Below are 14,941 nucleotides of genomic sequence, written 5' to 3'. Positions count from 1 at the left end.
GCCATTCCAGAGTCCCCAAGACCACCCTCCAGTTCAGTGATCCACTAGCAGGACTCACAGAACCCATCGTCCTTATAGTTATGGTTTACTGGACAGGCAGCGAAACGATACAGCTGGGTGCAGTAGCTCTCGCCTGTAATCCCAGCACTCTGGGAGGCCAAGGCAGGTGAATCAACTGAGGTCAGGAGTTTGAGACCAGCCTGGCCAACATGGTGAAACCCCGTCTCCACTAAAAATACAAAATTAGCCAGGTGTGGTGGCGCACACCTGTGGTTCCAGCTGTTCAGGAGGCCGAGGCAGGAAAATCACTTAAACCTGGGAGGCAGAGATTGCAGTGAGCTGAGAGCTCGCCATTGCCCTCCAGCCTTGGCAAAGAAATGCAAAACTCTATCTCAAAAACAAAACAAAACAAACAAACAAACAAAAAAGCACAGAAAGGATACAGATTAAAACCAGCAAAGGGAAAGGACACATGGAACAGGGGCCAGGAGAGAACAGGCACAGAACTTCCAGCATCCTCTCCCAGTGGTGTTGTGGATGGTGCTGACTTCTCCTGACGATGTGTGACAGTGCACATGGAGTATTGCCAACCAGGGGGACTCACTCCAGCCTTGCGATTCAGAATTTTTTTTTTTTTGAGACAGAGTTTTGCTCTTGTCATCCAAGCTGGAATGCAGTGGTACAATCTCGGCTCACTGCAACCTCCGCCTCCCGAGTTCAAGCAATTCTCCTGCCTCAGCCTCCCGAGTATCTGGGATTACAGGAGCCCACCACCATGCCCAGCTAATTTTTTTTTTTTTTTTTTTTTTTTTGAGATGGAGTCTCGCTCTGCCGCCTGGGCTGGAGTGCAGTGGCCGGATCTCAGCTTTACTGCAAGCTCCGCCTCCCAGATTTACGCCATTCTCTTGCCTCAGCTTCCCGAGTAGCTGGGACTACAGGTGCCCGCAACCTCGCCCGGGTATTTTTTTGTATTTTTTAGTAGAGACAGGGTTTCACTGTGTTAGCCAGGATGGTCTCGATCTCCTGACCTAGTGATCCGCCCATCTCGGCCTCCCAAAGTGCTGGGATTACAGGCTTGAGCCACCGCGCCTGGCCAATTTTTGTATTTTTAATAGAGACAGGATTTCACCATGTTGGCCAGGCTGGTCTCAAACTCCTGCCCTCAGTTAATCCACCCACCCCGGACTCCCAAAGTGCTGGGATTACAGGCATGAGCCGCCATGCCCAGCCACTATTTGGAACTTTTACTGGGGCTCCAACATATAGGCATGACTGACACCCACATTGCTGGCCTCTACCTCCAGCCCCTCTAGAGGTCAAGCTGACACCATATGGTCTAGGCCCCCACCATAAATCTCATCGTTAGCACAAACCATCCGGTGTGTCCCAAGACCCCAGGGAAACAAAGACATTCTTAGCAGTCAGGACCTTCCAAGGGCTGAGCGGTGACCTCCCTGGCGTTGGGCAGGGTTAACCCTTCACTGTACAGCCACCTTCCACAAAGGGCAGACGGGACTGGGCTCTGGGTGGTGGCCTCTCCCTTTGACCTGTTCCTTCCCTTTCCCCAGGTAAAATTGAATTCACCTGGCAGGAGGTGATGATTGGCCTGGAGAGCTCTATCCTCATGTTCCCCATCAACCTCCTGATTGTTCAGATCTTTCGGAACGCCCGTCCCCGGGTCACTAAGGAGCAGAACACTGAGAAACGGGACCAGGGGTCCCCCAACCTGACTCCCTCCCCACAGCCCGTGGAGGACGGCCTTCTGACACCTGAGGCAGTGACCAAGGCAGGTCCTCAACCTCAGCTAGTGTGGGGGGTGCTCTAGCCTCAGCGGAAGTCGGGGTGAGGCCTGGGGCTTGAGGCCCAGCAGCCCTGTGTTGCCCGGCAGCATGAGATGCCAAAATTCATCAACTGAAAACACACATACACATGCAACATGCATGCACCCGTGCATCTGTACACACATGCACACACAAACACACAGGGGCACATATGCATACATGCACACACACACAGACACACAGACACGTACATACACATGTGCACACACGCATACACACACACTTTTTGAGTATCTACTATGTGCAAAGAATTATGCCTTCATGGTAGACTCCCAGGCTGGAAGCCCATGGACAGAACTCCCTGCTCTGCATTCATGCATTCAATAAGCTTTCATTGAGCACCTAATGTCTGCCTCGCTTTGGAGTACAGCCTGGAATGAGTTCAAACTGTAGAAGGGGGATTTAAGAGCTGACAAATGGAAGCTCAGGGAGGTCACTCTCACATCTCAGTGGGCAGAGCAGGGCTCCCTACACAGGTTGCCAGGCCCAGGGCGTGTGCTCTTGACTCCTGTGCTGCACCCCTCACCTTGGCTCGTGACCCCTTTCCCCACCAGGATGTGTCAAGGATTGTCAGCTCCCTCTTCAAAGCCCTCAAGCTGCCATCCCCCTCCTCGGGCTGGGACTCAGTGAACTTGATGGACATCAACAGTCTCCTGGCCTTGGTGGAAGATGTCATTTGTCCACAGAACACATCAGGGCAGGTGTTCTGGGAGGAAGCCAAAATGAGAGAGGACCCCGTAACACTCACTGTGGGGTCATCACAAATGAAAGGTAAGCCCTGGACATGTCTGTGCCAAGAGAAGCCGCATTTTAGAGCTGGGCAGAGACACAGCAAAGGGGCCACTAGCCGGTTGTGTGGCCATGGACAGGTGACCTCCGTTCTTGACACCTCGGTGCCTTCTTCTGTAGAGTGCTGGGGTGCAAAGCTGAACTCGATCCTTGCCTGAATGTGTGGGGCAGGACACAAGACCACGGACGGGGCAGCAAAAACCATTAAAGAACATGGAAGTGCAGACTGGAAAAGTTATTCCTTTCTCTATTCGTTTTCAGTCCTCCTAATTAAATCAAGGGCTGGGAGCACTGGCTCATGCCTCTGATCCCAGCACTTTAGGAGGCTGAGGCGGGCGTATTGCTTGAGGCCAGGAATTTGAGACCGGCCTTGGCAACATAGGGAGACGTGTCTCTACAAAAAGTTTAAAAATTAACTAGGTGTTAGCCAAGCATGGTGGCTCACGCCTGTATTCCCAGCACTTTGGGAGACCAAGGTGGGCAGATCACTTGAGGTCAGGAGTTCGAGACCAGCCTGCCCAACATGATGAAACCTCATCTCTACTAAAAATACAAAAATTAGCTGGGCGTGATGGTGCACGTTTGTAAGCCTAGCTACTTGGGAGGTTGAGGCAGAAGAATCACTTGAACCCAGGAGGTGGAGGTTGCAGTGAGCCAAGATCGCAGCATTGCATTCCAGCCTGGGCAACAGAGCAAGACTCCATCTCAATGGGCACCTGTAGTCCCAGCTATTTGGAAGGCTGAGGTAGGAGGATCCCTTGATCCCAGGAGTTGGAGGTTACAGCGAGCTGGTTTGAGGTTACAAGTGTCACTGCACCCCAGCTTGGGTGACAGAGCAAGACCCTAGCTCTAAAAAATGGGAGAAAGTCTCAGTTTTGTGTGACTGTGTCTTTAATGCCTCTCTAACACTCCTTAGTCTGTTTGGCAGAGATAACAGATCTCAAATTCAGAGCTTTTGGCAACAATATCCAGCTAGAACCCAGTAACATTGTTTTGTTTTCACCAAACAAATGTATGCATGGCATATTATTCCAGTTTCAACTAGTCTCCTTGTTCCCTCCCTGCCTCTTTCCTGTCCATCCTCCCATTTAGACCAGTGCCATACGACAGAACTTTCTACACTGATGGAAATGTTCTCTGGAACATGGAGGATAGTTGTGCCGGTTTAGAATGCTACCATTTTTAATACACAAGGGTGGCCACTATCTAAACCTTGTTTAGAACACAAAAGTGTGGCTTATAGAAGAAGCAATTTGAATTCATAATTCTTGGCCCCACCCCGATAGAGTGACATGCACCTGTAGTCCCAGCTACTCGAGAGGCTGAGGCAGAGAATCACTTGAACCTGGGAGGTGTAGGCAACAGTGAGCTGAGATCGCATCACTGCACCCCAGCCTGGGTGACAGAGCAAGACTCTATCTCAAAAAAAAAAAAAAAGAATTTGCCCCAGAGAGCTGGGTTTGGGCTGCTTATGGAGGTCATCCCTGCAGGACTCTACTTCCACTAGATGCCTGACCTTGAGTTTGGGGGTTTTGACATTCACAGCTGGACACACTGGACCTTAAGAACGTGAACTTTGGAGTCGGCCAGAACCTTGGGATCTCCCAGCTGCGGTAGCAGCAGTGCAACTTTAAACAAGTTGCTCAACCTCTCTGAGACTTCATTTCTTCCCTTAGAAAATAGGAGTGTTGGCCGGGTGCGGTGGCTCACGCCAGTAATCCCAGCACTTTGGGAGGCTGAGGTGAGCAGATCACCTGGGGTCAGGAGTTCAAGACCAGCCTGGTCAACATGACAAAACCCCATCTCTACTAAAAATACAAAAATTAGCTGGGTGTGGTGGCACATGCTGGTAGTCCCAGCTACTCGGGAGGCTGAGGCAGGAGAATCACTTGAACCTGGGAGGTGGAGGTTACAGTGATCTGAGATTGCACCACTGCACTCTAGCCTGGGTGACAGAGCAAGACTCCTGTCTCAAAAAAAAAAAAAAAAAAAATTAAAAAAAAAAAAGGAGGGAGTGTTAAAAATTAGCTGGGCATGGTGGCACATGCCTGTAATTCTAGCTACTTGGGAGGCTGAGATGGGAGGATTGCCTGAGCCTGGGAGGCAGAGGTTGCAGTAAGCCAGTGTCGCACCACTGCATTCCAGCCTGGGTAGACAGAGTGAGACCGTGTCTCAAAGTAAAAAAAATAAAAAATAAAATAGGGGTATTGATCCACCTAGCTCGTTGGCTTATTGTGAGGGCTGAGTAAGATCATAAGACATGTAAACTGTTTAGATCCCAGCCTGACACAAAGCAGGTATTCAGTAAGTGGTGTTATGATTGGCAGTGATGTTGTCTTTCAGAAACATTAGCAGAAGCCTTGCAAAATAAGTGTTGACTTGGAATCTTCAGCTGAGGCTTCAGTGAGGGAGCCCCAGGTCAGAAGGGTGAGAGAGGAGGCTGTGAGTCAGAGGAAGGTAGGAGTTGACCTCACCATAGCCATTTACCCAATACCCCTAATCTGAGTCAGTGCTGGAGATGCATATACCCGACTGTAACCAAAATGCAGTTTTAGCTGCTTGCCACTTGCAGAGTCCAATTAATCAGAGTGAGATCTGATATTTAAAAAGTGACTTTTTTAGCTGGGTATAGTGGTGGGTGCCTGTAATCCCAGTTACTCGGGAGGCCAAGTCAGGAACCTAGGAGGTGGAGGTTGCAGTGAGCTGAGATTGTGCCACTGCACTCCAGCCTGTGCGACAAGAGCAAAACTCCATCTCAACAACAACAACAACAACAGGACAGGATTACACTATATTTGGCACTAGACAAAACAGGGTTTACATTCAAGTCTTACCATATTAAAGTATTTGCTTTAAAATGCTCTGGGCCAGGGGGTGGGGGAGTGGAGGGGTGAGGGCGGGCACTGTGGATCACGCCTGTAATCCCAGCACTTTGGGAGGCTGGGGCGGGCGGATCACCTGAGGTCAGAAATTTAGAACCAACCTGGGAAATGTGATGAAACCCCATCTCTACTAAAAATACAAAAATTAGCCAGGTGTGGTGGCAGGCGCCTGTAGTCCCAGCTACTCAGGAGGCTGAGGCAAGAGAATTGCCTCTTGAAGCCGGGAAGCGGAGGTTGCAGTGAGCTGAGATAACACTGCCGCACTCCAGCTGGGGAGACAGAGTGAGACTTCATTGCAAAAAAAAAAAAAAAAAAAAAACAAAAACCCAGGGGAAGAAAAGAGATGACCAAGATTGGCCAAATGTTGGTCATTGTGGTAGCTGGAGTGATGAGTGTGGGATTCTCCTCTGTTCTCTTGATGTGTAGGAAAATTTTCAGAATGTCTCTGATAAAAAATCTAAAAGAGAAACATCAAATCCTAACTGGCTGTGTGACCCTAAAACCTTACTCTGTCTCTTTGAACCTCAGATTTCTCAGGGCTTGGCACGTAGCAAGTCTTTCATACTCAGAAGCTGGTACTATTACTGTTGCGTTTTGTGGCGGGAGGTGTGTTTGTTTTGTTGAGAGGCAGGGTCTGGCTTTGTTGCACAGGCTGGAGTGAAGTGGTGCCATCATAGCTCACTTTTTTTTTACTACCATTTTTAATACACAGCCTCGACCTCCTGGGCTCCAGCGATCCTCCTGCCTCAGCCTCCTGAGTAGCCGGGCCCACCTGCACATGCTGCCACACCTAGCTGTTGTTTGTATTACAGCTGGTTTGCTCTTGACTCAGCACGAGCTGATTGCTTTCTCCTTTGTCCTCCAGAGAAAACGCAGTGTCCCAAGCCCAAGGCGGCATGGAGTGGCCCCTGGAACGACAGCGCCTACAGGCAGTATCTGTACCTTCAGCTGGAACACGTGGAGCAAGGGCTGCAGCTGGTGGGGCCCCGAGGCTTCCCTCAGCACCACAGCCATGCCCGGGCCCTCAGGCAGCTGCAGACCCTGAAGGGCTGCCTGGGGGTACAGCCGGGCACCTGGACCCCTGCACATGCCAGGTAATCCACTTCCCTGGGTGACGAGTGGGTGCCTGCCTGCCCCAGCCTGGGGCCCTCTGGAAAGGGCATTCGGAACAACCTTGGAAGGATGTCCACCCAGACGTCCCCAGGCAGAAACAATGCAGGATTCCTGCACACATTCAGGGAGGCCGGGTTTGAACAGGGCTATTTGCTGGAAGGCACTCAGGGCCCTTTGTACCACACTTCACAGTTACAACAGTGTTCATATGGGCTATTTCCTATCTGTGCACTTCACTCTTGGACCAGCTCCTCAACTTCTCAGACTTAGTTTCCTCATCTGTAAAATGGGAATGATAATGCCTATCTCTTGATTCAAACTTAAAATGCATTTTTTAAGATAACCAGTGAACTTTGAATACAGACAGGTTACTAGATGACATTTAAAAATTACTGTTAATTTTGTTGTGTGAAAACAGTATCATAATTCAGTAAGAAAAATGGCTTCTTTTCTTTTTTTTTTTTTTTTGAGACAGAGTCTTGCTCTGTCACCCAGGCTGGAATGCAATGGCGTGATCTCGGCTCACTGCAACCTCTGCCCCCCGGGTTCAAGCGATTCTCCTGCCTCAGCCTCCCTGAGTACCTGGGATTACGGGTGCACACCACCATGCCCAACTAAAGTTTGTACTTTTAGTACAGATGGGGTTTCACTGCTTTGGCCAGGCTGGTCTCGAACTCCTGACCTCAAGTGATCCACCTGCCTCAGCCTCCCAAAGTGCTGGGATTACAGGCGTGAGCCACCACGCCTGGCAAAAATGCCACTTTTGAGATGCATTCTGAAGTGATTAGGAATTATTTTGTATTATGTCTGGAATTTATGTTGAAATTTTCCAGCCAAAAACAAAAACAAAACAGGGCTGGGGGCAGATGAAATAAGTATGACAAGGGGTGATGGTGGTTGCCAGCTAATAAGCACCTGGATGTTTACTGTGCTCACTAATTTTTGTATGATGAGAAAATTTTTTTTCTTTCTTTCTTTCTTTTTTTTTTTTTTTGAGACAGAGTCTTGCTCTTGTCACCCGGACTGGATTACAATGGCAAGATCTCAGCTCACTGCAACCTCTGCCTCCCGGGCTCAAGCAATTCTCCTGCCTCAGCCTCCCAAGTAGCTGGGATTACAGGTGCCCACCACCACGCCCAGCTAATTTTTGTATTTTTAGTAGAGACGGGGTTTTGCCATGTTGGCCAGGCTGGTCTTGAACTCCTGACCTTGTGATCCGCCCTACTTGGCCTCCCAACGTGCTGGGATTACAAACATGAGCCACTGTGCCCAGCCGAGAAATTTTCTTAATAAAAACTTAAAACAAAATTATATGGTTAGGCTTGCCCTGAGCAATAACAGAGCAAATCTGTGTATAGCCTTTAGTGCGGGGACTTGCCCCTACTAAGCACTGAATAAATGTAACTGCTTTTACTCCATAGACTATGGCATAGCCCTTTGAGATAGGTATAGATTAGAGAAGGAAACAGAGGGTCTGAGAGGTCCAGGAACTTGGCCAAGGTCATGCTGATGGGGGTAGTGTGGGGTGTGACCTTGAGTTTGCCTGGGGGTGTGGCCACCCTAACTATGTACGTCCACCTCCTTTGCAGCGCTCTACGGGTGAGCAAACCCCCTCAAGGCCTGCCCTGGTGGTGCATCCTGGTGGGCTGGCTCTTGGTGGCGGCCACCAGTGGCGTGGCAGCTTTCTTCACCATGCTGTATGGCCTGCACTACGGGAGGGCCAGCTCCCTCAGGTGGCTCATCTCCATAGCCGTCTCCTTCGTGGAGAGCGTGTTCGTCACCCAGCCCCTGAAGGTAAGGACCCTGCCCCAGGTACCTGCCCTCCTCCTCTTCCCCCATCCTTTGCCTTCCACCAGCAGTCTTGTCCCTGGGCTTCCATTCCTGTATTTATATATTCAACAAATGAACCTGGAGCACCCCCTCTGTGCAGGCCCAGGGCAGGAAAAATAACCCTTTCATATTACCCTAGGCTACACTTGCCCTAGACCACATGTATACATATAAATAAGACCCTATTTCCTCAATGTTAAGATCCATTTGATCTTGAGACAAGACAACAACAATTTATGTAGTTAGTTATTCATTTTTTTTTTCTCTTTCTTTTTCTGACTCTGCTTGCAAGGAAAAGACAGCAATTTAAAGGAACTTTCCCTTTGGAAAAAACACCAAGTCATTATATATGTGCCTCAGTTAGAAGCTACACTCCTATTCCTGAGATGTAAAATTAGACAAAAGAACATGTTAGAGTTGAAGAAATTCTGGCTCGGCATGGTGGTTCAACACCTGTAATCCTAGTACTTTGGGAGGCTGAGGTGGTAGGATCGCTTGAGGCCAGGAGTTTCAGGCTGCAGTGAGCTGTGATTGCGCCACTGAACTCCAGCCTGGGCGACAGAGCAAGACCCTGTTTCAAAAAAAAAAAAAAAAGAAAAAAGAAAAAAAAAAATCCTTGGTCAGGCAACTCCCATGAGACCAGCTCCTGGCGATCTGTCAGCCTGGTATGGTGGAAAGAAAAAAGAAAGAAAGAAAGAAATCCTAAATCCAGGCATGGAGCAGAGGAGGCCAGGGGCACGGTTTCCCTTGGAAGAAGTCGGGCAGTAGGCAATCCCTGGGGAACCCCTAGGGGGAAGAGATACTGGGTTGGGGTGTAGGGGAAGCCACAGAAAGGAGGAGATACTTAAAATGAATCTTGGTCGGGCGCGGTGGCTCACGCCTGTAATCCCAGCACTTTGGGAGGCCGAGGTGGGTGGATCACCTGAGGTCAGGAGTTCAAGACCAACCTGACCAACATGGAGAAACCCCGTCTCTACTAAAAATACAAAGCTAGCCAGGTGTGGTGGTGCATGCCTGTAATCCCAGCTACTCGGGAGGCTGAGGCAGGAGAATCACTTGAACCTGGGAGGCAGAGGTTGCAGTGAGCTGAGATCGCACCATTGCACTCCAGTCTGGGCAACAAGAGCGAAACTCCATCTCAAAAAAAAAAAAAGAAAGAAAGAAAGAAATTACAAAATTAGTCAAGCATGGTGGTGGGTGCCTGTAATCCCAACCACTAGGGAGGCTGAGGCAGGAGAATCGCTTATACCCGGGAGGTGGAGGTTGCAGTGAGCCATTGCACTCCAGCTGGGGCAGCAGAGCGAGACTCCATCTCAAAAAAAAAAAAAAAAAAAGTTAATCTCTACCCCTTTGGGACGTTGCCAAATCCCTGCTGGTCCCCCATTCTTCCCTGAACAGCCTTTATCATAAGACTCAAAAACGTCCGATACCTACCCTCAGCACTAGGTTCGCAGGCTGCTAAAAACAGGGGTGCATCCTGAGCCTTTCTGTTCCCCAACCGAACCACAGGATCCTCCTGTGTTTGCGCAGAGCAGATGCAGAGATCACGTGGCTGAGGCCTTGCAGCTGAGACCATGCACCTGAGCACATTACTTAATATTGGAGGAAAGGGAAGGAGCAGGTGAAGCCCAGGGGGAGAGCAATTCTCCTTGCAGAGAGATCAGAGACCCCTCGGGCAGGTGAGCAGCAGCAGGTGGGAAGGCTCAGGGGAGTTCTAGGACTGACCAGTCCCCTGTCTGGTCTGGGAGCCAAGGCCTTGCGCTCCAGCTTCATGATCATCTCCCGTCTCTGGAGAAGGGAGCTGCACTCCCCCAAAGTGCAGGGCCCTCCCCGACACACAAACATGGCCCCAAGCCCTGCGCCCTTGCAGATGAGGGGTTGAGAGTTACCAGTGTGGGCTTGAGGATCTCCCTGGGTATTTTTCAGGTGCTGGGATTTGCTGCTTTCTTTGCACTGGTCTTGAAGAGAGTGGACGACGAGGAGGATACTGTGGCCCTGCTGCCAGGACATCTGTTGGGCCCAGGTAACCTGCCTCAGTGGCTGGAGGCAGGGTCTGGCTAGCTGTGGCCCTGATGAGGCTCAGCGAGCCCTGCAAATTGCAGCCTGTCGGGGGTCCTGGGCCTTGGGCCAGCTCACCAGACCTTTGTTCCCCATCAGCCTTTCACCCCCAGTTTGTGAGTCATCCCCAAAAGAGCCAGGAAAAAAGTGACTCCATTGTCTCCTGAGTATCTTTGTTTCTTCCTTCCCTGGCATTTCTCCCTGACACCCAAGTATGACCTGCCACCTAGAAGACGTGCCTCAGGGACAAAGCTGGACACATGGGCGGTCCTTCTCTGTGTAATTCCAAGCAAGCAGCTTTCTTCTCCGAGACTCAGGGCCCTGAGCTTTAGAACAAAAACTAAAACAAGAATCGGTTTACAGATGGGCTGCAGAAAGTAGCCGTAAATTAAGAATTTTAGGACAAAACTCTGCAAACTGCAGCCAGCGGGGCATATCTCACCTGCTGCCTGTTTTTGTAAATAGAGGTTTGTTGGAATACAGATACTGACCCCTGCTCTAGGAGGCCACTGGCCAGTCCCCAACCTCCCAGCTTGACTTCTCACTTCTGAACCAAATTTCCCAAGGGTGGTGACAATAATTACAAAACAAACATGCAAATGAAACTGAATCAGTGTGGAATCATTGAGGCAATGGTCTTGACTTTCAGGGAAAATAAAATAGAAACAAACAAACCAAATGCCATGCAGGTGCCTCATAGTGCAGTGCGGCTGCCTCTTCAGGGCCAATATTGTTCCATTCCAGGACAGCGTTTTAGATTTGCAGATCCAAGAGGTCCATTAAAATCTTCTCAATTCTCCACAGAGATGCCAGGCTCCAGACCATTAAATATTCATTCAGTCAACCCTTTGGCAAGTCCTCAGGAGCACTGGCTGCTGGCCAGGCCTTGTGATGGCTTGGGAATATAATTTACATAAAATTCACCCAATGTAAGTGCACAATTTGTTGATTTCAGTAAATGTATAGGGTTATGTAACCATCACTGCAATTCACATTTAGAACAGCTTTGTCACCCCAAAAGGTTCTTTCTTGCCCATTTAAAGTCAATCCCCACTTCCAACCCCAGTCCCTGCCAACACAGCAGTGATTGCAGGGGACAGGTTGCTGCCTTTGGAATGAACAGGCCATTTGGGGAGACGGCATCAACCACGTAAATGCACAAGTAGACATATAAGTGTGAATTATGGGGAGACGGAGGGCTGGGGAAGATCAAGAGAGGGCAGGCCTCTCTGCTGCAGTGGTGCCTAGCCTCTCTGCTGAGAATGGGGGAAGGGAAGGACTGCACACTGAGCACCTGCGAAGGCCCTGAGGTGGGACAGTGGTGTCATTTTATTGCAATCATTTTATAACAACCATTGACAGTGTGTCTGGAGCATGTTGAGTTGGGGGTGGGGGAGAATGGTTAGAGATGAGGGTAGAGGAGGTTGGCAGCAGGTTGACAGGGCCTTATAGGAGCTGGGGCAAGGCTGGGATGTGGGAGGGCTTTACATAGGAGAATGATGATCTGTTTTATGATGTGTGTGTGTGTGTGTGTGTGTGTGTGTGTGTGTGTGTGTGTGTGTAATGGAGTCTCGCTCTGTTGCCCAGGCTGGAGTGCAATGACGTGATCTCAGCTCACTACAACCTCCACTTCCCGGGTTCAAGCGATTTTCCTGCCTCAGCCTCCCGAGTAGCTGGGCTTACAGGCACCCACCGCCATGCCTGGCTACTTTTTGTAGTTTTAATAAAGACGGGGTTTTGCCATGTTGGCCAGGCTGGTCTCAAACTTCTGACCTCAAGTGATCCTCCCGCCTCGGCCTCCCAAAGTGCTGAGATTACAGACATGAGCCACTGTGCCCAGCCTGTTTCGAAAGAACAGGAGGCAAGGCCCAGGGACTCATGCCTGTAATCCCAGCACTTCGGGAGACTGACGTGGACAGATTACTCGAATTCAGGAGTTTGAGACTAGCCTGGGCAACATGAGGAAACCCCTTCTCTACAAAAAATACAAAAAATAGCCAGACATGGTGGTGCATGCCTGCAATCCCAGCTACTCAAGAGGCTGATGTGGGAGGATTGCCTGAGCCCGAGGAGGTCAAGGCTGCAGTGAGCTGTGATTGCACCACTGTGCTCCAGCCTGGGCCAAACAGCAAGACCCTGTCTCTACAAAAAAAGTAAAATGAAAAACATTTTATTTTTATTTTTTAAATTTACTTTATTTTATTTTTTATTTTTTGAGACAGAGTCTCGCTCTGTTACCCAGGCTGGAGTGTAGTGGTATGTATGGTCTCAGCTCCCTGCAACCTCCACCTCCTGGGTTAAAATGATTCTCCTGTCTCAGCCTCCTGGGTAGCTGGGATTACAGGTGTGCACCACCACATCTGGCTAATTTTTGTATTTTTAGGAGAGATGGGGTTTCACCGTGTTGGTGAGGCTGGTCTCAAACTCCTGACCTCAGGTGATCCGCCTGCCTTAGCCTCCCAAAACGCTGGGATTACAGACTTGAGTGGCCATGCCTGGCCTTAAAATGAAAAATAAATAAAAATTTAAAAATTTAATTTAAATTGATGAGGCTGGACACGGTGGCTCATGCCTGTAATCACAGCACTTTGGGAGGCTGAGGCAGGCAGATCACTTGAGATCAGAAGTTCGAGACCAGACTGGCAAACATGCCGAAACCCCATCTCTACTAAAAATATAAAAATTAGCCATGCATGATGGCACGTACCTGTAATCCCAGCTACTCGGCAGGCTGGGGCAGGAGAATTGTTTGAACCTGGGAGGTGGAGGTTGCAGTGAGCCGAGATTGTGCCCCTGCACTCCAGCCTGGGCAACAGAGTGAAAATGTGTCTCAAAAAAAAAAAAAAAATTAAAATTAAAATTAAATTTTAAAAAATGAAGATACTAGGTAACAGACATGACAGGACTTTGAGATATTTGTTACCCTCATCCTCGAATCCATCAATTTTGGAGTGTCGCGGAAGGCAGTGCAGGGGCCAGAAAGATTTCAGGGCGGGGAAGGCGCCTCCGTGCTCTCCCTGTGGAGAATCCTCCAGACGGAGGAGGCGTGGGACGCTAGGCCCTGGGGAAGCCTGGACGGAGGTGTGGAGGGTAGGCTGGGAAACGACTCCGGAGGAAGAGGAATGCGGAGCCCATTGCCGTGGGTGAGAGACGGGCCTTATGGTTGCGAACGCAGAGCCTGTCCTCTGCCCACCTGGGGGCTGTCCTGGTGTCCTTCCCTCCACAGACCCCTATGCCTTGTTCCGAGCACGAAGAAACAGCAGCAGGGACGTCTACCAGCCACCTCTCACCGCTGCCATTGAGAAGATGAAAACCACCCACCTCAAGGAACAGAAAGCATTTGCCCTCATCAGAGAAATCCTGGGTAGGCAACCTTCCAATTCGCTGGCTCTCAGCACAGCCTGAAACAGACAGACACCGTTACGGTGCTATTTTTGATAAGTCCCGCTTGTCTTTTGGGCCTCAGTTTCCCTGGAAATCTGCACACTCCAGCTTCTCCCCTACTCTTAAAATCCTTCAGTGGCCCCTCATGACCCTTAGGACAAAACCCAAACCCCCTCCTGTGGCTCTACCCGCTTCAAGTGCCTGCTGCCGGCTCCAGTGCCCCACCTTGTCCTCACATTGGCTTCTGTAGCACCTGGGACCTGCACCCCGTCCTTGCCCCAGGCTTCTGCCTAGGCAGTTCCATCTCATCAGCCTGGAGTCTGCTCAGTCCTCCTCCCCAGCTTTTCTTCTGGCTAATTCCTTTTATTCTTCTTATTTATTTATTTATTGGAGACAGAGTTTCACTCTGTCACCTAGGCTGGAGGGCAGTGGCACAATCTCGGCTCACTGCAACCTCTGCCTCCGGGGTTCAAGCCATTCTCTCACTTCAGCCTCCTGAGCAGCTGGGATTACAAGTGTGCGCCACCACACCCAGCTAAATTTTGTGTTTTTAATAGAGACAGGGTTTTACCATGTTGGCCAGGCTGGTCTCGAACTCCTGACCTCAGGTGATCTGCCCGCCTTGACCTCCCAAAATGCTGGGATTACAGGTGTGAGCCACCATGTTCAGCCTTTTTAAAGATTTTTAAATTTTGTTTTGTTTTGTTTTGTTTGTTTTGAGACGGAGTTTCTCTCTTGTTACCTGGGCTGGAGTGCAATGGCGTGATCTCAGCTCACCGCAACCTCCGCCTTCTGGGTTCAGGCAATTCTCCTGCCTCAGCCTCCCAAGTAGCTGGTAGTACAGGCATGCACCACCATGCCCAGCTAATTTTGTATTTTTTTTTTAGTAGAGACGGGGTTTCTCCGTGTTGGTCAGGCCAGTTTCAAACTCCCGACCTCAGGTGATCCACTCGCCTCGTCCTCCCAAAGTGCTGGAATTACTGGCGTGAGCCACCGCACCCGGCCTAAGATTTTTAAATTTTTCATTTAATTTTTAATTTTATT

At 49.9% G+C, this 14,941-nt stretch overlaps 1 protein-coding gene across 2 annotated transcripts in view; it reads left to right on the top strand.

The window, feature by feature from the left end:
* The window catches only part of LOC717465 (polycystin-1-like protein 2), a 126,784-nt gene that overhangs the window by 88,263 nt on the left and 23,580 nt on the right, over positions 1-14,941 (top strand). For both annotated transcript variants that reach the window (XM_077986940.1, XM_015126689.3), the window contains exons 29-34: positions 1,569-1,786; positions 2,396-2,612; positions 6,378-6,606; positions 8,215-8,419; positions 10,382-10,478; positions 13,740-13,877. In XM_077986940.1, coding sequence (XP_077843066.1) covers positions 1,569-1,786; positions 2,396-2,612; positions 6,378-6,606; positions 8,215-8,419; positions 10,382-10,478; positions 13,740-13,877 — 1,104 coding nt within the window. The remainder of the gene's footprint in view (positions 1-1,568; positions 1,787-2,395; positions 2,613-6,377; positions 6,607-8,214; positions 8,420-10,381; positions 10,479-13,739; positions 13,878-14,941) is intronic.

Source organism: Macaca mulatta, chromosome 20, assembly GCF_049350105.2.
Source record: "Macaca mulatta isolate MMU2019108-1 chromosome 20, T2T-MMU8v2.0, whole genome shotgun sequence".
Lineage (NCBI taxonomy): Eukaryota > Metazoa > Chordata > Mammalia > Primates > Cercopithecidae > Macaca > Macaca mulatta.
The sequence above is the reverse complement of the archived record's forward strand: the minus strand, read 5'-3'. Positions and strand labels throughout refer to the sequence as shown.